This window comes from Mus caroli, chromosome 12 (genome assembly GCF_900094665.2).
Source record: "Mus caroli chromosome 12, CAROLI_EIJ_v1.1, whole genome shotgun sequence".
Lineage (NCBI taxonomy): Eukaryota > Metazoa > Chordata > Mammalia > Rodentia > Muridae > Mus > Mus caroli.
Genome location: NC_034581.1, coordinates 40609522 through 40632511, shown reverse-complemented (window position 1 = coordinate 40632511; position 22990 = coordinate 40609522). Strand labels below are relative to the sequence as shown.

At 37.9% G+C, this 22990-nt stretch overlaps 1 protein-coding gene across 32 annotated transcripts in view; it reads right to left on the bottom strand.

The window, feature by feature from the left end:
• Positions 1-22990, bottom strand: part of Nrcam (neuronal cell adhesion molecule) — a 261656-nt gene that overhangs the window by 5231 nt on the left and 233435 nt on the right. For 10 of the 32 annotated variants that reach the window (XM_029484544.1, XM_029484542.1, XM_029484541.1 and 7 more), the window contains 9 exons: positions 22579-22694; positions 20852-21056; positions 18902-19024; positions 18124-18309; positions 16740-16775; positions 11338-11463; positions 10145-10297; positions 4612-4743; positions 3789-3867 (listed from right to left, as the gene is read on the bottom strand). In XM_029484544.1, the coding sequence (XP_029340404.1) occupies positions 3789-3867; positions 4612-4743; positions 10145-10297; positions 11338-11463; positions 16740-16775; positions 18124-18309; positions 18902-19024; positions 20852-21056; positions 22579-22694 (1156 nt within the window). The remainder of the gene's footprint in view (positions 1-3788; positions 3868-4611; positions 4744-10144; positions 10298-11337; positions 11464-16739; positions 16776-18123; positions 18310-18901; positions 19025-20851; positions 21057-22578; positions 22695-22990) is intronic. The other 22 variants (XM_029484560.1, XM_021179688.2, XM_029484564.1 and 19 more) reach the window with 7 other exon arrangements.

Genomic DNA, 22990 nt, shown 5'->3' with positions numbered 1-22990 from the left:
ATACAGTAGGCACTCAATAAACATCTGTTGGGTACATTCCAAAAATAGTTCAGAAATGCTTTAAAATTTTAACTTACAATTTTTCTTTTTTTTTTTTTAACTTTATAATGGCAGACAAAGCCTTGGCTTGTGTTTTTCTTTCTTTTCATACTGAGAATACATGTTAGAAAGTTCATTCATTTCTTTCTCAGCAGTGCTTGGTTCCCCACCATGAAATGGTTATTAAAATAAAAATCAGCAAATACATTTAACAATTACATCTGATTTTTCTGCAGCAACCATCCTACCAGGATCAAACCACACAACAGTGTTGTTGACATCCATGGACCCAGATCTTATGCTTGCACACTGTAAAAGCTCATCAGTATTTATTTGCTTACAACCAGTTCATATTTGTGAGAACATAAGCCTGAAGCATGTAACAAATGCAACACAACTTTGTATCAGCCAAGCTTTGAACAGGGATAGCAAGCTGGCAACGGGGCTGCGGCAACATGAATGACAAGATCCCCATTGCAAAATCTTCCATTTGAGCAGTAGTAAGTCACAGTTCACATAGCACAGTCATATGGCTCACAACCTAGACTCACTCTTGTTTTAAAGAGAATGCATCTAAAGAATAAGGAGATACTTACTTAGTTGGCTGCACTGTTTCTTTGATTTTTCTATATGCTAGTAAGGAGGCAGATCCTACTGTCTGTATAATTAAAGAGACAAACAAAGAAAGCTGCAGGCTTCTGAGAGAGGGTAGCTGCTTAGGGGTGGGTGTTGGAGTGAGGGTATAGGGATATAGCATATGAAAAAAAATCAAATTTGGCCATTATGGAAGTTCCATCCCTCTTTGCACTATGATAGTTTATCTGGCTTAGAGCCAACAAGGTAGAATTGTTCCATCCTCAGGCTGGCAAATGTGCAAATCACAAATGGAATGAATTTACATTTCCACAATAGTCCTAATTGTGTGTCAGTATGAGACCAGCATTATAGTTCATTTTCAGAATGCAGGAGACTAAGAATCATTAGGTAATACAGAGCCCAAAGCTTTTAGAAGGTGCAAAGTAGAGAAAGGACCCAGGTGATTTAGAGAAGAGAATAACACTCAAATGTACCATTAAAATAACAGCAACAAAAATCTCCATAAATAGTTGGAACCGTTTTCATATAATTTATGACTCTCAGATTAAAAAGTCCTAAAGGGAAAGAACCAAAGGAAACAATCCCGTGGAAGTGTCTGCAAGCGTAAGGACAAGGTCGCATCGACAACAATGACATCCAAGAATTTGGGAGATGTAATCTCACATGAAGGACCATCCTCACCAACTTTCAATTTCACTCAAAATCACACAACGGAGGTATGCTGTGAAACCTTACTTCCCATCAGAACTTTATTTCCTTTGGCCCTTCCAGGATCGATGTCATTACATGTGTGACAAGTATTTTTGTCTTTGTGCAAATTGGGCTTGTATTCAATAGGCCCAAATGGAAAGTCTCTCTAGCCTGAGAAACTTTAGCCAAAGCCAAAGACAGCCATCTGAAAATGCTTCACGGGCACAGCAAATGCATGAGTTAACATTGAGACAAAGAAATGTGAGCCGGACGATGTGGGTATGAGGAAAGGAGCCACGCACTTGCTATGTACTGCTCTGGAAACAGAGTCATACTGGGAGTTGTTGGGTCACTCAGAGAGGACAGAACTAGGAAAGAAACCTCCAAAGATGCTCTGATGCTTGGAAAACTGTCTTGATGATGAAAATGGAGACCTATATAAATTAAGCATCATAAAGGAATCAGAGCTAAATGGCTGAGTTGAAAAAAAAGATTAATAGCCTCTTGATTCCCAGCAAGTTCATAAAGCAGAACCTTCAATTGAATCAAGGTTCAGTGCTGTTAGAAGAGTTACCCAAAGTCACATTAGCCTGGGTCTCCGCTTCACATCGATATAATAGCAAACTGACATTTTGAGGGTCTTGAAGGGAGCAGTACATTGCCTTATTTGTTTAAGCATGATAAGAATATGAATCCATCACAATGTGGAGAATGTATGAAGTGCAATGACTTATTTCTAATTCATGCAAATCTATTATTTCCCAGGCTATATTGAAGATGTAACTTCATATCAATAAACAAGGGAGTGGTGCATATCCTGTATGAGGTCATAGCCACAAGAACTTTACAAGGATGTCCTTTAATTTGTATCAGCTCACCTGTGTATGGGAGAAACAGGTAGAAAAGTGAGTTATACCAGCAAAGGTTTCTATTTCTTCAGGATAAGATGCAGCTGCCCAGGACTGCCCTCATATGCTATGGGAAACTGCTCATAGTGGGTGGGTGCTGCCTAAGGTTATCAAATACTTCCAGGTCCAGAACCAATATCTAACATCAAGATAAGCCTCACAAGACATTGTTCTCGTACCATGAGAGTTTTTTGAAACCACATCTTTTTCTGTTGAAGAGAGGAGAAACTTAGGTGCTGAGACACTGGAGGCTAGACCTGCTCACATCTGCATGGATGCTGCTGTGAAAACTCAAACTGAAGCATATGCTTTTGCTAAATTAGTTTTTTTTTTATTTTCTATATTGCATTGGTTGTCTCCTCATGAAACTGACATGAAAATGCCAACAATGATCTAGAGGCAGGTAGTAACTGATGCAAATATCTATCTACAAAGGGACATGGAAATCACAGTAGGGCATCTTTTCTTTTACCCAAAAGTATTTTCTTCTAACAAAAATAAAGCACAAACATGTGCTTCAGGCATATTTAGAAGATTACTAAGTTATAAAAACAATTTTATGGAGTTATCACAAGGCACTAAATACACAACTAAATTTACTGGTTTTTAATGATGTCTAAAGTACTAATTCCTCTCTTTGAAAAATCTATAGTATCCTGGTTATAGTTTCATTTAAAGGAACTTTAAAAAATTATATAGCTTATGATAAATGTTTTCCTTAAAATGAAGTTAAATGAATAATGGGTTATTGACACTCTGTGAGTTAACTTGCTACGTGAGTGGCTGTGATAATTCTTAATAATTAATAGCTTCTAAAGCAGCATACTCCTAATTTTTGAATAAAAGTCAGGGAAACAGGTATTGAAATTGCATTTTATCAATCTAAGATTAAAAAGTCTTGGGGCTGAGCACATAGCTGAGTAGGAGCATGCCTGCCTAGTTTGTACCAAGCTCTGAGTTTAAGGCCCAACACACACATAGCATTCTCTCTCTCTCTCTCTCTCTCTCTCTCTCTCTCTCTCTCTCTCTCTCTCTCTCTCCCCTGCCCCATGGGGGCTCATGACTGTAAGATAGGAGATTATGAATTTGGAGTCAGCCTCGCCTATGTAGTGAATCCCAGGCCAGCCTGAACCACATAATGAGATTCAATCAAAGTAAAACAAAACCAGAGAGAGCAGTCTTTCTAACACTGGTTTATATATGCATATTTCCTTCACTGGTTGTGCAGGCCTCTTGTAATTCTCACTGCAGCACAATGAAATTGCTAGGCTGAACAACACACCTTGTATCTCTGGAAAGGATAACAGAATGGAAGGTATTCTAACTCTAAACCTATGACTATAATTAATTTTTTGATGAGGTTTCTTATTTTTGAATGGAATATTTTTTACTGAGAATGTTTTAATCAAGAAGGATGGATGCATTTAGACATGGTGTGTAGAACTGTCAGGCAGGGCCCACTGCTCACTGGGTCTGTCCTCGGAATCTAGTGAGTGTCTGAGGGTAGTGATCAGTGGGGCAGGGAAGGCCTGGCTGGAAGGAACAAGGACTCACCTGTATTCTCCAAACGTCCCATCATCTTCCTTCATGGGCTGGATTTCAGGGTCTGCATGAGCATCCTCCTTTTCTTTAACTGAAAGGTTTGAAGTGGTGGTGTTATCCATTAATCCTGAACTTCCTTAGTGAAAGTTTGCAGGGGTGGGTTGAGACGGGGCAGAACAAAGATAATCTCTACACAAGTAGATGCTGCACCAGCATGTATCTAATGTGGCCACGAGGATGCTTTGATATTTATTAGATCAGTGCTTATTAGTACATCGAGCTACTTCAGTCTCTTTCCCCCTAACGAGTAAATGATTTTTAAGTTTCTCAATTTTTTCCTGTTTTTCAATCCATGTATTAGTGTATTGATGATAACAAATCATTTTTGTAAATGTATTCCTTTGCAGTGTCTTTTTAAAAAGAAATTTATGTTTTTAAGCAAAGGATAAATTGTCAGGTAAAGAAGATGGGTATAAATTCATCAACCATACAGGGACTGTAATGCAATGTCACGCAGGTTCTTGTATTTCCTCTGGAAAATAGTACACACTGCCCTCCGCTTCTCCTGTAAACTGGCTTTAGGTGCTACTTCCATGCTCATAACCCTTTCAGAGTCTAAGGAAGCAGGCTTTCTTGGAGAACTGAGTGTCTTATTTCTCCACACACCCTATGGTCCTTGACTATCTGTATGATATAAAGAGGAGTCAAAATGGTTTGACCTGGAAACTTAAAAATATGCCTCTGAGAAGATCCTGTCCCTACTCCTATGTCCATCATTCTTTTTACGTTTAGCAGCTAATTCTGCATCACTAGAAAGCACTCGACTCCCTCTTACCTGGGTATTTACCACCCTTGTTTCTTCTGATGAAGCAAACAATCAGCAAAATTAAGATGAGGAGAGCAACAGCACACATTAGACCTATGAACCAGCCTTGGGTCGCAATATCCACTTGCCGGCTTGCCATTGCTACAAAACAAATCAATGGAATCAGTGGGAATAGGTTAACATCACAGTGAGACCTGTGTTGGTCTCTTCATTAAAAGACAATTGTCACAGTGTATGAGTCTTGAGTTACTTTCACAGGACTCCAAATTGGAATCTGCCAATCACCAATGAGAAACCACATACTCAACTATGAAAATCCTTCATTATGTAAAAACTTGAAATAGAAAAATCTTGATGCTAATAAGATTAAGTGCTACCACACCCTGATAAACACTGATTTACTTCAACTGTGCATTCTCAATAGAAATACATTCCCAAGCCAAGTAAAAATCTACTATTTTGGGGATAAAATGGATACAACTATGATAAGAATATAAAACTGAATTTTAAGTACAACAGAATGCATACATCTAATGGAGTATTTTCCCTTCAAAAGAAACTAATATTTTCTTCAGTGTTTTGGAAATCTGTAGAAAAGAAAATGGTCTATGCCAGAAACCTAGTCATAGATAAACACAAGCACTGTGATTTAATGCAACATCTGGATTCGGAATGGAAATCCTGAGAATATAAAGTCTACTGTCAAAGGGCTAGCATTTGTTATTGTTTGGGCTCTATTATTCAAAGAACCATAAAATACAGTTTGATCAATAGAACCACTGTTTGGAATAAATGAGCAGTTTTGAAGAGAAAATACTCATTTATATGAATACAGTTCTTTATGTCTCCATCTATTCTGTTTGAGTAAATGATGTGAAACTCTTTATTTAGCTACGCATAATATACAAAGATCCTTAGAAAAGCTTAGGTATTATGAATAAGTGTCAATCACATTGGACAAAGTGCAGCATCAGTGGCTATTTAGACATGCCCATAAAGGCTTGTTTAATTAAGTTTGCAGAAATCCTTTATTATAGGCCTTTGTTTTTCTTTTTTAACCATAAGCAACATAAGATGCTTTTTCTCCTTGCTTTCATATACATGTCTATATTGTGCTTTTAATCTAGTTTTCCCTGAAAGCATTATATCATAGGGTTAGATGTGAGTGATCTCTGAATTCAAAAATAAGCATGGCTATGAACATCTTAGATTTCCTATATGCAGGGAAATAATATTTTATTGTGTCCTTTTCACCACAGAAAATCCAGGGAAAAAATGAAATGGTTTAAAAATCAAGTGTGAAGTGGAATGTAAACAATGCCTGGAGATATGTTTAAAAAAATAAAATTGGAAGTACAAATACATATATATATATATATATATATATATATATATATATATATATATATAATGGAGGCCATTAGCCTTTTCCAAACAGCCCCCTGTGACTCATTAGTTAGAGGGTTTTGGAGCTGTATTGTAACCAAGCACATGGAGAATGTGTGTCCAAACTGTTCTAGCTTTCATACACATCCCATAGTGCTGGTGCTAATGCTGGTGATGGTACTGATGATGATACTGGTGATAAGAATGGTAATGATGGTGGTGATGATGGTGATGATAATGATGGTAGCTAACAACTTAGTCCTCTATGCTAGGAACTTTACTGAAGACAGGATCTTGTTTAACCCTCACAACAGTTTTCTGAGGAAGGCATTATAATAATTCCAAGGTCAGAGATGATGAGAACAAGAGCTTCACCAAGAGTTGGAAGAGACCTCTGTCTATCTGTCTGTCCTCTCTGGCTTTGGTTAGTGAACATGGTACTAAGCTACTTAACTGCCCTTATATAATGCATTACTGAAAACATGTCCAGACACCTATCCACAAATGTCTGAACGTATGATAAGCTTCCTTGGGGACTTTCCAGGACAGGTAAAGGGTTTGAAAAAGCCATTACGGCAGTCTCTAAATGGTCCATCCTTTCATCTCTAGCTGCATATGTATCGAAAGATGGCCTAGTCGGCCATCAATGGAAAGAGAGGCCCATTGGACTTGCAAACTTTATATGCCCCATTATAGGGGAATGCCAGGGCCAAAAGAATGGGAATGGGTGGGTAGGGAAGTGGGGGGCGCTATGGGGGACTTTTGGGATAGCATTGGAAATGTAATTGAGGAAAATATGTAATAAAAATATTAAAAANAAAAAAAAAAAAAAAAGAAAAAGAAAAAGCCATTACATCATCCTTAGCAACAGAGTCTTGCCAAGTTGTGCACAGTCTTTACTACATGCTTTCTTTCATAACTAAGCCTCAAACAACATGGCAAAAAAAAAAATATTTTAATGATGGGAATCCTTAATTCTGGTTTGCTTAATGGAATTATGGCATGGTTATAAGCAACTTTAGCATTTATATTTTTCAGCAAATCAGATGAGACTGATGAGCTAAAATGTAAGATGCTTAAGTGTTTGTGCTGACACTGTCTTCCATTAGGTGGACACTTTCTGAACTGAATTGCTTCGCAGCAACTGCCATTGGGTAACTGCAAAACTGGCTGCTTCCTGAATAGCTGACCAAAGACGTTCGTGTTAACATTGACATTTTGCTTTTATATCAAAGAAAAAACAAATTGGTGTTTCTCCAGTCCACTATTTAAGACTAGCTAATTACAACAAGTGAGCTGGTATATACATACATACATACATTCATACATACACAGGGACAGACAAACAGACAGACATGGATGAAACTTAGGGGTTTTTCCTTCTTGAATCTGAGTTTGGGAGCGTTTGACTATGATGTGGACCCCATAGGCTTGTGTATTTGAACACATGGTCCCCAGCTGGTATTGCTCTTTTGAGAGGTTGCCATACTTTTGGGAGGTGAAATCTTGCTGAAGGAAAGTGTTCAGTAGAAATGGACCTTGCAGTTTTATTGTCTGTATTTATTGCAGGTTCCCCCAATCCTGTATACCTGTTTGCTGGTGTGTCAAGATGTGAACAAGCAGCCTCAGGCTCCTGCAGCAATAGTCACCTGCCACTTCCACTACCATTCTGTCCCAACCATGATGAATGGGAATCTCAAACCGCTGGCCAAAATAAATCCTCACTCCCTTAAATTATGTCTTATCAGGACACAGAAAACAGAAAGCAGCTAAGATGCATAGGCATTAGTTGAAAAAGTGAAAGTACACTTCCTTCTCATCTGGAATTTCTATAGATAAATCAGATACATGTGTTGCTTGAACTATCCACAAGGTGATAAATTGACACATGTAAGGAGTATGTGAATACAAAATAAGTCAGAGCAGTGAGAACTGCCTCAGTGCCTACAAGTTAAGGAACAGGCTGCTCTTCTCATTTTGCTTGCTGTGACATGGATAACCTGTGCTGCATGGTGGGGGATCTCCAAGGACAGTGTTCTTTGCTACTCCAAATCACAGAGTGAGACATGTGATTACTATTTTTGAAACACTCACAAAGCAGGAAAATGTCCTGCCCACTTGAAACAGTTAGCTATAGTTAGAAATGGAAAGAGTGAACTTGAAGAAAGCCTAGAGGGTCAACAGAAAAGCTTTGGACTCAAGAGCAGATCGAGGTTCCCGAAATTAGCAAAGTGCAGAGAAAGGAGCAACACGTGGACACAGAGTTAAAAATTAGCCTCCCCATTGAGTATTAATGTCCTAGACCTCAAACCCTTGTGCTGGGAGGGAGCCAGAGCAGCAGATTAAGGGTTTACATGGAGTGCATCTTACAGTCAGAGCATCCTCCTGACAGAGCACTGCCCCCTGGGAGGAGAGGTTTTATCATTTGAGCAATTACTAGAACTTAATCAACACCTGATTTTCTTAGTTGTCATATGAGTATGTAAAAGGTGACAATATTGGTCATGCATCCTCTCTCCATCACTGGCAGAGTCCCACTCTTTCCACTCACTCTTCTTGAATAAGACTAACACTTGCCACTGGGATGGTAAGCATCTTTTCCCCCCGAGGAAAAGATGTTTTTCTTTTGTTTTTGTTTAAAGGAAACAACTTTGTTCTTGCCAAAGGACAAGCATGGGGCAAGCTGATCTTGTGAGTGAATCAAATTCATCTGCAATTTGGAAAAGCATGAAGTCCTTAGAGGCTCAGAAGTACACAATAAAAGTATAGATGCTAGTCATAGCCATCACTTCCAAGACAGGCTGTTCCCCTTGGAATCTCTGTGACTTTGTGATAAGGGCCTCTCTTTGGGTAAAGGAAGGCCAGACCCCTAGTCCTAGCTCTACCATTTTGCAGTTGGGATGGGGCAAATTGTCCAGCTCTGAAGACTTGACAAGTGGCAAAAATAGACAGTAACAATACCCACTTTAGGGGGATGTTTTAAGTATGAAATAAGGAAACCACTTGCCTGTTGTACAGTGAACTAAATGCTGTATTATTATTCCTGTTCTAATTGTATATCTACAGGAGCTTTTACTATTTTGAAATTAACAGTTCTCAGTAATAAGCAAATATCTTACAGCACTGAGTTATTTAGAACTCCCTTTTTATATTTAATGCCTCTTCCAAATTATATATGCAAATAGATATGAAATAGAAGGAACAGAATAATAGGATTTTTTGTTAAAATATATTGATTTCTGGAAGTGTATATTTAGAAAGCCTTATTCACTAAGTTATTCATTATTAACTTTGGTTTCTTTCTCTTTTTAAAACTATCCTTGGGTGGGTATTTTTAAATGATAAGAAATGGCTTTAAAAATCGTGTTTTGTTAATGAAACTACACACTCCACCTTGGTTTTAGTTTCTCCAAGGGAATGTAATACTTTCTCAAGAATATATGTTATGACTGAGCAGAAATGAATGTGTGAGCCCTTGAATACACACATACTAACAGGCCCCTCTTTCAGTCTGAGCAAAGAGATTATTTCCTTGGCAACAAATATTTATTATTACTTGCAGTTTAATTTGCATTCTATATGAATATTTCTCTTTCTTTCAAACCTTTACTTTTACACTTGTGAACTCTGAATAACATTCACAAAACTAAAACAATACTCAGGCAATTTTTTTTAAATAAAGTGCAATACAGGATTGAAAGAATTTCTTTTGAATAAACTTAATAACACTGTATCAATCATCCAACCAAATTGCAGAGTACTGCTGGGTTGTAGCTGATTTTGATAAAAAGAATTCTGACTCTCTTAAATATAATTCTAACCCAAAAAGAATTTCAAACATTAACTTCTATTTAATTCAGAGAAAATTTAAATGTGGAAATTATCAAAAATTGGATATCTAAACAAGGTAACTTAGAATTATATTTAGGTTTTTTAAAATGGCTTGGGACAACAACATAGTTGAAAGAGAATTTATCCAATTTTGTAACTCATATAATTCAAGCAGCCAAACATAATTAAAATGCAAACTTCCAACCCAACAGGGCCCCACAGTTAGACATCCATAGCTCTGCAAGCTCCACCCACCCCAGACTCTGAGTGTCCAGTGGTTTATACTGCTGAGCACAAACCAGAACTGGTGTAGTATGTGCCTCACCTGGTCCTGTCTCAAACACATCCTCTGAACTCACAAAACCAGAGTCCCCCTCAGCACCAACTCGAACTTTGTATGCTGTTCCTGGCATTAGACCCTTTAACCCAAAGAAGCTTCGAGAACCATTTACAATTTCTTTCCTCCATTCTTCTTTGCCTATGGAAATTTTGCAAAATAAAACAAACAAAAACAAAACACACAAAAGAACGTTTTGAGTATTTCAAGGGACCAGAATTTATTTAATATTTCAATAAAGGAAAAAATTTTGAAGTAAAACTAAAAAGTATAGGGTGATTTAATGTAGCATTTTAGATTATTTCAGATGTAAGTATGTCAAATAAGTTAGTTTAGATGAGGAGCTAAGTGAGAATATCCACAAAGAGAAACCTACTGGACAATTAGCATGCACACTAATGCATATATCCCACTGTGGACATTATTCTTTATAATACAAATATAACCTTATGTGCTCCTTGACCCATGAAGTGGCTGTTTCTTCCAAAACATTTACATTAAGAACTATTATACATTAACTAGCTTTAATGAACTGCAGGAATTATCTATAAAGATTCTTAAGATGAATCTTTTGATAAATTTAAATGCCTTTAAGTGTATCTAACTTGTAAATTTAATATTTTTCAAATGTTAGTTTTTCTAAAAGGATAATTGTTTGCAGTAATATGATTTGTAAAAGCTTAAATAGAAAGCTATTTACCATTTGTGCAAACATTCACTGGTCATTCATTCAGTGTGTGATATGTAGGGCACATTGCATTGGGGAAGAGCGGGGTTTTCATGAGTCACTGAAAACTCAAGCTGCCTGAACCTTCCAGGAGCTATGACTGTGATGTGAGCAGAGAGCTGACTTGGGAATATATAAAACACCAAGACAAAATCAATGACCCCACAGTTTTAATTTTCTTCACTTGCTTATAAGATTTTGCTGGATTAATTTAGTCAAAGTTAATTCTTTCACATTAGTGTGATTTCTACCGTTAGAAACTCCAAACCGGAAAACAGAAGTTGCCTGGTTCGTACTTAAAGGGAGTTCACTGCGATTTTATTGAAATGACTCTGATGCTCTCCGTGGGATCAAACTACTTATCAACAAGGTCCAAAGTAAATCCTAAACATTATTCTTAGTCTCTTAAAATGTGTCCCCCAAATTGAAAGCAGGGTAATAAATTGTGTCTTACTGCCTGCTACACCATATTCAACATAAAACTTCACATGTTCTGGTCCCTCATACTCCCAACTGATATTGGCATACGTCTCAGCAGCTGCGGCAGTGACATTGCTGATCCTGGGATTTACTGCACGGACTAAATACACAACAGAGAAACAAACAAAACAAAACAAACAAACAATCATATTGCAGCACCATACACACTGATGGAAAGATAAAATTATTTGAAATTGTGAGAATAAGATGTTAGAATTTATTGTAAAAAAAAAAATTAGAGTCCATGTATCTTCACTTTCTTTTGGAAAAAAAGCCCCCAGTTACTAAAATATAATAATCAGAAGTAGTGGACATATGATATTAAAGTTACATGTTCTAGTACATGTTTTCTGAGTAATGTAAACTGCTTCCCATTAGGTCCAGTCCCAATAAACACCCTTCATTTACTGATGGACATCGGGGATTGATGAACTGTCCTGAGAACAGAAGCTATTAGAGTCTATCAGAGACTTCTAAGAACTTTGGGTACTTTTCCATTTCATTTAGCTTCTAATTGCAGGTATTCAGAGAATTTATCCTGGGAGGAGAAAGAATATTTTCTATAATAGTGACTTCTGATTTATTTTAAGTCACAGCCAGAGAATCTTAAAAGCTGAGAAACTCACACATTAGATAATGTTGAATAGTTAGCGTATCTTAGAGGAACAGGTACAAATGCTGTGGTCAAACATGCTCTACCAAAGGTCAAGAAGAAATAAAAGGAGCAGGAACTAGCTGTCCTACTAAATCCCAGAGAGTGGCATTGGTTACACAGCATTTCCTGAAGAGCATATGACAACCTAACCAGCTTTTAAAAGTACAGGGTATGAAGTCCACATGATAGTCTCCATATGCTTACATCTGACAAAAAATACATCTAAAGTAATTAGAAATATTATTTCAATACCATGGAGCTATTCTTGCATCCTCTTCCCTATAGCATCAACTAAACATGAGAACTAGGTAAGCTAACATTGTAAGATCCTTTTGCCACCCCAGAGATATTGTTTAGGATATGAGATCTGAAAGCATTGAGAAGTTTCTTCAGACTCTGAAATTAATTCTAAAAGTTTATATAATTTAGAATTGTATATGTAATATAGAATATAATTTAGAGTTATATAATTTACAGTTGAATGCCATGTAATGAAATAGCCTCTCTTAGGATCAAAATGAGGTATATTGAGAAATTTGTGGGGAGAAGTAGGGTTGAAGAGGAAGGGTAGAGAGGTAGATATTGCACAAATGTATGATATTATATACAAAGAAATTTAATTAGCAAAGATAAATAAAAATTTAAAGGCACAGTAAAGGAGTTAAAAATAAATTCGACCTGTAAAATATAACTGGATACCATTCATATTTTGTGCTGTTTTGTGGCATATAAAAGGAATAACAGAGAGCAGAGTGATTACTGAATTACAGAAACAATTTTAGTTTTCCCAGATTTTCTTCTTAAGTAGACAAGAGCAAGAATATAATCAACAGAAAGGGTTACATAGGTACGCGTGTGAACTATCTCCTATCTCCAGCTAACACCTAGAACATACCTGTCAGGAGCCATCATAGACAAGCTAATAACTAGCAGGTGATCTCCTTGAGATGACTTTGCCTTAGATTAAAAGTCAACAATGAAGCTCCCATAGGCAAGGCCGAAAAGAAAATTATTTTAGGAAAGATACCTGCTATTAATGTGCTTTTCCTGTTATTACTAAACATATATAACAATCACTAGGTTTTAGCCACCCTTTTGAGCAGATCTCTGCAGAACTGCGAGGATGTATGGTCTTGTACATCTACACACTATATAGACAAATAGATGGTTTCTTAATCCTTAATGATGATCCTATAAGAATTCCTAAAATTATAGTAGTGTTTATTAAGCTCTTTTATAGTAGGACTGCTATTAGGTAATTTCTGACAGTCAAAACTGCAATGAGAACTCTGCCAATCACCCATGTGTCACCAAATTGCAACTTAGGTAGTAAGTAGACATTCTACTATTCAGATCACATTCCAAGAAATTGTAAAACCATTAACCAAAGGTCATAAAAGGGAACTAATGATTTATTATAGATGATAGGACAGGATATAAAATATTGACTTGGTGTATTTATACAAAATTTCACTAATAATTTAGTTATGTTTTTTAACTCCTAATGGATGCATGTAAACATTTACTGTTGTAAACTTCTTTTTTATTGGATATTTTATTTATTTACATTTCAAATGTTATCCCCTTTCCTGGTTTCTTCAGGTTATATTGTTTGGTCAGTTTTACAATGGGGAATTCTAATCTTTTTGTTAGCTGCCCCTTGTTCCACATTCTTGCTCACTGAGCACCTAGCATCCCAGCTAATCAACAAGGGGCTCCCAATAAAGTCTCTGATCTTGGCTTCCCCAAGGGTCTCCCTGCCTACCTCTCTCTGTAAACATCCACTAATGTTAACAGTAAACTACATACTACATTCCTAAACTGCAAAACTTCCCTCTTCAAACTCAAGGACTCGCCTCTGGCTACAGATGCTTGTGGCTAATAAGAGCTATTCACCTTTGACCTCAACTGGCTCTAGTCACAACTCAAGGGCATCTTTTCTCCACACAGTACATTGCAAGCTTTCCATTCCTGGCCTTTGCTTGTGCTTTTGACCAAGAATTCAACCTTGGCTCACCTGCCAGAGAAAACTGGTCTTCAAGAACCAGTTCTTTGTGAGGCCTTTCCTGACCCTGCTAGCCAAATAAATCTCCTCCTCCTTAATGCTCATATCGAATTTCATTCCCACCCTTGGCTTGGCATCTGACTGCCACAGTTTAGCCATGTGAAAGGCAAACTCTTATTTTACTTCTGTGATGCACAGTGCCATGTAAAAAGTTGTTGTGCTACTTGTGCCAAGGAGACACCATTACCTGCTACACTGAGTGTTCAAATACCTTTGTGTGGTTTGGGATGTTGTTGTTGTTCAGGCCGAATAAAGGTATGAACTTTAAACTTGAATCTTTAACTTATTTGATCTGGTAACATCATCTAGTGAGAGTCAGCTCTCAGGGAGGATCCAGCACTGGCTGTTGCACCTTGGGGCTTCTCTGCTTAGACCTGGGGTGAGCATGGTGACTGCAAATTAAGCTGTGTGTAGACTTGTTTGTCTCCTACTAATTTCTCCTCATTCCTGTATCAACTAAGTAGGATACAAGTCTGTTCTGGAGGCTGGTGGCTGGTGTCAAGAGCATCAATGTCAAAGTTTTAGGATACAGGGATGGAGATTTTCCAGCAGTGGGGTAGGGGGTAACACCAATATCTACTTTGCTCAGGTCTAGGTCCACTTCATAGATAAACCTTCATGGGGCTAGCTCCATGAGTTCCAGACCCAAGATGACATAAAGAGCCATAGAAATGGAACAAGAGCTGCCAACCAAGGAAATTCTTACGTAAATATTGATGGTTTGAATCAGACAAGGGAATGGATCAAAATAAACTCCTGAAGATCCTAAAGATCTATGCTCAACTCAATTGTACTGAAGAAAATGGCAGGGTATCATTATGTATATACAAGCCACTGCATTCAATATCCAGTATCACGTGAGACGTGGTCAGCTGGCTACTTTAATTCATCATTGTTAGATTAGAGGGGAAAAAAAGAAATTTCTTGGAAGAAAAATTCAGGATTATGAACTATACTTGAATTTAAATATCACTATGGTAAAGTAGCATTATTTTATGTAAGCAACATTTAATTATTGCACTATTAAAATATAAAAATAATGTCAGATTCACCATTTTCTTATTTAAATATTATTTCCTTTATTATCTGAAACCCATTAGATTTTATATTGAAAACTTAATCTAATTTTAGACATTCTATCTTTAATTTTTATATTCATTAGTTGCCCACAGTTGAATTTAGTAACATCATGAGAAACCAAAAAACAAAAACCAATCTATTAATATAGATTTATTTTAGTTTGGGTTTATTTACATCAGAGTTTATTGTCTTGTAATATGATGAGCCAGTGGGGAGCTCTGACTGGCTTCACTGCCAGTCCCAGGGAAGCCCAGGTTCTTGGCTGGCTATAGCTGCAGGGACATGCTGACCGCACAGGAGAGGCAACCAGGCTTTCAGTGGAATTCCTGAGTTAAACTTACATAGCATAACTTGTTCTAAAATTACCCATCATTTTAGTGATAATTATACCAGAAAAAAGATAGGCATCTACAACAGAGTGAGTCTACATAGGTTAGATGCTTTGAACGGCTACAACTTTGTTCTCTTGAGTCTAAAACCATAACTATAATTTAGGGTGACTGAAAATGACTACTACTTTGGTTCATTTTCTAAAATTGACGTTATATGCTTTTGTAATTCATCAAGTTTCTGGATATAAGCAGAGTTTATAAGAAAATTGAAAACACATATCAAGTCTAAGCTCACAAGAGTGGACACACTCAAGACAAGACGCCCAGCTCTCTTGTTCTTTTTCTCTCAGTCCTGTTCAAACTCACCTGGCCTCTCACAGCCCAGGACAAGCCCTGACTATGGTCACTTTGCTATTTTAGAGGCAGGCACATACCTGTTCTCTAAAAGCAGACTCTGGTGGATCAATAGCCAGAGGTCAGAGATGAGAAGGGGAACTCTTTGGTATTGCCACAGGTGGAAGAAATATTACAAGTTATCAAATACCCTTCTTTCAGCAAGCATTTAGAACACAGAGGACTAAACTAAACTTTAGTTAAAACTAAAGAACAGATGCCATCCACTGAAGACCATTGGCTTCAGTTCAGGAAGGGAAGACTTGAGCAGTGAGTGAGTGAGAGAGGCAGGCGGAGTGAGACAGCTGGGCAGAATATACAGACGGAATTGAAACTTTCACTTAGAGAGACTCAGAGAAGTTATTTGGAATCACTAAATCAAAGGTCAGAAGGATAGTGTGTTGTAATGCTATTGAGTATTGTGTATACTTTGTCACCGAGGACGGTGGCTAGCTCAAGTGACTATACAAAGCCCAGCTGATCTATTTCTGGTAGGCCGCTTTCATCTACGATTGGAATTCCTCATACGTGGCATGAACATATGGAAGATCTGTGACAAGTCCACAGTTTTGGTCCCATATGATCTAACCAAAATCATATTCTTACAGTCTACGATTAGGATTTGCACCAGGCATAAGACTTGAGAAAAAAAAAATTGAGAGAATTAAACATGTGGCTTTCTACTTATAAAACGATATAAAAATTTACTTTAAAGCCATGGTTGGCCCAGATCTTCTCCTTTTGGCGGTTCTGGGCATACTTTGGTTCCTCAGTTTACCCATGCTGCACTTCCCCACATTTAACATCGCAAAGTTCACACAGAGTAAAGTCATGCAGATGAATTATTTTACCTTTGCCTGCACCTACATCAGGTGGAGGAATACCAGCTTAATGAAGGGAAACAGAAACAGGACACTGTATAGTTAGATGTCACACACCCATGAGCATGCACATTTATTTTAAAGCACTTATTCAACTGCTAAGGCATGCAGGATGAATAAAGCTGATTTTATCAGGCACAGGGACCATGTATTGCTGTCCCAAAACTTACCAAATATAAACATTACTTAAGGTGCATTATTCTAAGAAGGCTTAGGATGTTTTGAACCATTTTTTGATAGAAATTTCAATTTCATATGCTATAGAAGCTACTGAAGATAATTAATAACCGGATGAATAGTCGTCAAGCAATTTTATGGCTTAGAGACATGCAAAACCAGAAACTATTTCATAATACTTAAAATACTTTTAGGATTTATTTATTTTGTATGTTTTGCCTGCATGTATGTACATATGTGTACTGCATGACTGCCTGGCTCCCACCAAGGTCAGAAAAAGGCATCAGATATTGTGGAGTTGGATTTATTGATAGTTGTGACTCATTTTGTAGGTGGCGGAAACTGAATCTGGATCCGCTATAAGACAAAACATGTTCTGAACCACTGGCTTATCTATTTAGCCTCAGTTTACACAATTCTTGATCCTTTTCATTGAATCAAATAATTGTGAATGACTATTGAAAATATTCAGCTTAATGGGACATTTTTTGCTTTCTCTGCAGATGACATACCAAAATCCAATGTTTATATCTAAGTACAAAATAAGTGCAGTATTTAATTATTAATTTTTATTTATTTCCAGAAAGTCTAAATCAATATATAGACAAACAAATTATTTCTAGTGACCCAGGAGTAGAACTAGAATTATATACAGACACATATGTCTATGTGTGTACAGTCAAAAAGTTACATCAAACTTTGAACTCTTGTGATGAATATTGTTATTTCTTATTCCCACTCAAATATTTTTAAAGATTTATTTACATATTTCTACGTGTGTGTGTTTGCATGAGTTTATGTACCTCATATGCATTCCAAGTGCCTGTGGAGGCCAGAAGAGTGCATCAAATCCTCTGGAACGGGAGTTATAAGCAAAGTTGTAAGCCGACATGTGTACTAAGAACGCCTTTGCAAGAGCAGTAAGTGCTCTCAAGCACTAAGCCACATTTTTAGCCCTGTACTCCAGTGTTTTTAATGTAAGTTTAGAGGTTTCATATAGACTTAAAAAATAAATACCAAACAGCTGGACAAAATAACTGATTTTTACATTCATTGGGATGAGAAATTACAATCAAGTATGTTATTAGGTAAGATAGGTATTCCATAAGAGAAGGAATAAATTTTCAATGCCTTTTAAATTCCCCGGTATTTGTAATTATATGGATTGTATACATACCCTTCTTACCTTCGTCCACAGTCGTTATTGCTTCCTCTGTGATCTGACTCCCTGACCCCACTGATGTCTGTGCATAGAAATAGAACTTGTACCGAGTGCTGAAATTTAAATTTTTCAAAGTCCAGCGGGTCTTGTTGGCAGGAATTTTTAAATCTACCAGAGGGCCTAGCTCATGTGTGCTGTTAACTGTCAATGAGAAATGACAAACAAGCATATTACCCATTAATTAGCTGTCATGGGAATGTTATTGTAAGTCATTGCTTCAACCAAAATTGTCCTCCCCACCATACAAGTCTTTTACAATTCTTCTTGTGCATTGGCTAACATACCAATTACCATTGAAGTAGTAAAATGTAACCTATAGTATAATATAAACAAGTGAAATATTTTTCCATATTGGCTTCCACACTAGGGAAATTTTACAGTTGAATTACAATAGCAGTTTTCATTTTGTCTTTGCTGATGGAATTTGATAATGTTAATAACTCCAAACATGTCTCTTGGCATCCTGTGGCCAAGAAACTTTTGTTGCTAAATAATAGTCTCCTAGCCAAATGATAGGACACCCCTCCTTTCAGGACTACAGTTAACAACCTGCATTACCCTAAATATACCTTAATTTTCAATAACATATACATTAGTTTTTCATAACAGGTGTGCTCTGAAGTTCTTTCTGGAATATTACTAAAGGTACATATAAATATTTTGAAAGAACCAGCTTGCATTTTACAACAGGAGCTTGCTGAAAATCCAACATTTCCTTATCAAGGTGACTTACTTGGCTGATATTTTAAGATGTACTCTGTCAGGATGCCATTTGGGTGGCTTGGTGGGTCCCACTCCAAAGTGAGAGAGTCCAGTGTAGGATTAACAATTTTCAAAGATGAGGGAGCACTAGGGACTTTTAATAAGAACAGTCAACACATTTTAAAAAAACATTTCAAAGTAAATACACTTCTCCTATTTACACAATTGATCTGAAGGTTTGGTTTTCAGCTTAGTATTTGCTTCAGCTAAAAAATACATTATCACAAATATATAGCAGAAATTTATTTCCTTTCTTCTCTTATCTTTTTTTCTAATACCACTTCCATTTTAATTCACTAAAATCATCTTTTCAAAATACATAGACTGCCTTTATAGGGACTCAAACTACTTTAAAGCAGGCAGCACTTAACACAATTTGTAAAGGCAAATGGGTTGCTAAAGGAGGCCATCCTAAGCAGGCCTTTCAGAGGGAGCAACTGTGTTCTGGCCCATTAAATACTGTCCTTCTACCCCCGCTCCCCAACAACCCAGGTGTCTCCACATAGTCCCAGTCTCCACAAAGTCCCTGATGGGCTTTGAGTTGCCCAAGGCCTGAGCTGTGTCTATCCCAAGAGCTCACAGCTTCCCAGGATCTGAAACTGAAAGCCAAGAGCCCCGTATGTTGTCTCACCCCTACCCCAGGGTGGAGGAGACTCAAGGGCTGGCAAATTATCAGAGGAAGTGGGTCTAGTCCTCCATTTCCATCTTTAAGAGGCTTGGGGCTGATCTCCATCAGGATGCTGCCTTTCTGCCATATCCCCTAGAAATCAATTAACACCACCACCATCGCTCCTTCACTCTAGCTGGAAACCAGACAATCAATTTGGAGTTTGTGTTTTTTCCATCTCCTGGGATGCTACATCTTGGCAACGAACCCTTTTCTCAACCTTATACATTCCTTCACCCTTGTGCTTTGGTCTTCTTCCTGTCTTCATCCAGGCCTGCAATCATGTCTGTCACAGGCTTCTAAACTTTAACCTAATTGGTTCTTAACTTCTAAAAATCATAGGTCTCTTTTCTTTTAAAAGATGTTGACCTGTTGCATGATTGTGTTGTTGCAGAAGGATCATGATATTCCTTAAATGTCTCAGCAGATCCTGAAGGGACCACCACAGCCTGCAGACTAAGAGCTTCTGCCCTACAAGTTAGTATCCATAGCATCCAAGATCATGCATGATGTGGGTCCTCTCCCATTGCCATAACTCTGTTCTCATCCTGGCTAAACAACTTGCATTTGGTAGAAGAATGCTTTTTTAATAGCTTTGTGGCTTCAGACAAACTATTCTTCTCCCCGCTTTCAGTCGTTAATCCCATTTATCTGTTCTATGGTTCCCTTGAGCTATCTAAAGGGTATCTCACTGATGAGAGATTACAGTGGAAAGAATCCTTCTGCCTCAGCATCTTAAGTGCTGGGTGGGAATGCAGTCTCCATCACACCTGATGTAAGACTTGGAGCGTTCTAAATCAGTACAACTTTTTAAGATACAAGAAATCATGAAGGCATGTGAGTCAGTTACAACTGACTGAAATATCTTCCTTTGGGGGTATTTTCTTACTTCTTCCTCCCATCGCTCACACTTTCCAGAGGGAGCTATTGGCACTTAGAGAAGATACGGAATGTGACTCAGCTCAGAAAGCTGGTGACTCCCACACTACATTAGCAATGTTTCAGATACCTTAAGTGAAAAGGAAAATTTTAAGGGGAAAAGGTTATCTGGAGACAGCTTTCTGCACTCTGAAGTTTTATGTATGGCTTCCAGTCATGTGTGAGTGACATTTCTCCAGTTTCGTGTGTGCTGTGATTATTTCTAATCATGCAGTTTGCTTCCAGAGTTTTTCTCCATGGAGGGCCTTCTGTAGTGCAAAACCTTTCAAGATGTTCCACACGCTTCTTGATCCCAGGGATGCACCCATTCCTTACCTCCCTCCGGTGTATGGAAGCCTCTGTCGGTGCTGGCTGGGCCCTCCCCTTTCCCGTTGACCACTCGGACGTTGAGAGCATAGTGACTGTATGGCTGCAGCCCTGGCAGCATGCCGTGAGTCTTGGTGCCCTGGAAGGTGAGGATCTTCTTCTCAATGTGGCGCCTGTTTCTTTTAGAGGAGCTCTGGGTCTTCCAGTAGTAAATCTGAAGTGGCAAGAACCAAAGTCAGGGACGCACAGGACGTCAATATAACCATGCTTACTAAAACCAGAACACTGGGGATAGCAAGGGGACCCAGCCGGGAATGGCCCTTGCTATGAAAGCCATCAGCCAAACCCATTAGATTCTGGAACCCACGTAAAAGGAGGAAGAGATAACCAACTCCACAAAGCTGCCCTCTCGCCTCTACACATTCACTGTGGTCGGGCCTCTCCCTTCTCACTCATCCTATGGACTTGTAGGAGTGCACAGGGGTGTGAGCACACATAACGCACCTTTTTTTTTTTTAAGTTGAACTGCTGATTTTCAGATAAATATCTTGGTGCAATTTACATGAAACTAATGGAATACTGGTTCTTAGCAAGTGAGACAGAAGCCCACAGAAAATAACAAAACTTAGGTCCACACAATAAAGCTGTGTTTTCTTATTGTGTTGGAGGACAATAAAAGAAATGAGTGAAACAGGATGGGATTCACTTGGTTCTCTCCAGAATGAGAAAAATGACCGTAATAAATATTCCAGTATTTTACTTGTATAAATTTTGCTGCCCATTGTTTATATGTTCTTGTTGGGTTATACACACACAGCACATCATTTAATTGAATCCTCACCCTAGGGAGGCTTTTATTATTACTCTTTTTGTAGTACCACTGGGCTCATGGGCTAGTGAGGGATTTTTCCAAAGCTATAATGACACTGTACTGCAGGTCTCAGGTAAGTTTATTAAGTCACACTACCATCTTATCAAAAGTACTTTTACATTTTAGGCACAGATTTTAGAAAGATAAAAAGGTGTTGCCTAACTTTGGTCAAAATGTGAGATTTTTTTTTTTTGTATATTACATTTTCTTGAAGGTTTCTTAGGAATTTAAAGGCAGTTTTCCAAAATAAATTAGCATATGCAGAGTCTGGTCACTCTTGGGGGGGGGGGGAGAATACAGTGCAGTACAAAGAGAATCCTCTAGGGGTCAGTGTCAAACCAAAGTAGTGATGTAAGTGTACGTGGGGTTCTTTGGCTATATGAATAAAAATATCTCTAGCAACTAATGTTTCTGTGGTTTTTTTTAATAAATATAATTAATGATCATAAGAATGACTCAGTTATGTACTATAGAGTCTTAAAGTATAATCTGATTTATTCGTGTTCTCATTATTGTTAAACAAGGTGCAATTTGTTACATTTTAATTCTTAAAAAAAATCAGTCTGCCTTATTTCACATATACTCTCCAGTCATCAGAAGGTTCTAAAAAGGCAGGAAACCTGTGAAATATAGAGGAAACATCGTTTTATCACGTTGTTTTTTTTAAGTTAAAGTGAGAATTCAAGTCAATTGTAGCTGGGTTCTTTGGGTGTGACTGGGAGCAGTGAGAAAATAATCTTGTGAAGTCCTAAATGCAAGGATGGACGAACCACATCATTTCAACCTAAAATGCTATATGTGGCGAGTGGCCCTCACCATGGCCCTGCTACTAAGTAAAGAACACAAAGTATTTCCCTTCCCCTACCCGGTAGCCTTGTAAGTGTCCTCGGACACTCTTGGGAGGAACTGGGTCCCAGTGCACCTCTGCCAGCGTACTGTTCACCACGCTGACACGAACATTTCCAGGAGCCACCATTGGAACTAGGAAGAGGACGAGAAAGGATGGAGGTGAATCAAATAGCTGTTATTTTTCTATTTCGTGCAAAAAAAGTCACAACAGTCAATAACTTTGGCTTGAAGCACACTCTACACTATATTAGAGAGTCTTATCCTACAAATTGTTGATGGATAACAGTTGGCACTTCATTATTCATTCATCTGATTTTATGAAAACAACTTTGATACTGCAAACTTTCACACCCCACCCCCACCCCCACCCTCAAGCTCTGGATTTGGAATCCAGAACCTTAGGTGGTAGGAAAGTGCTCTATCTACCA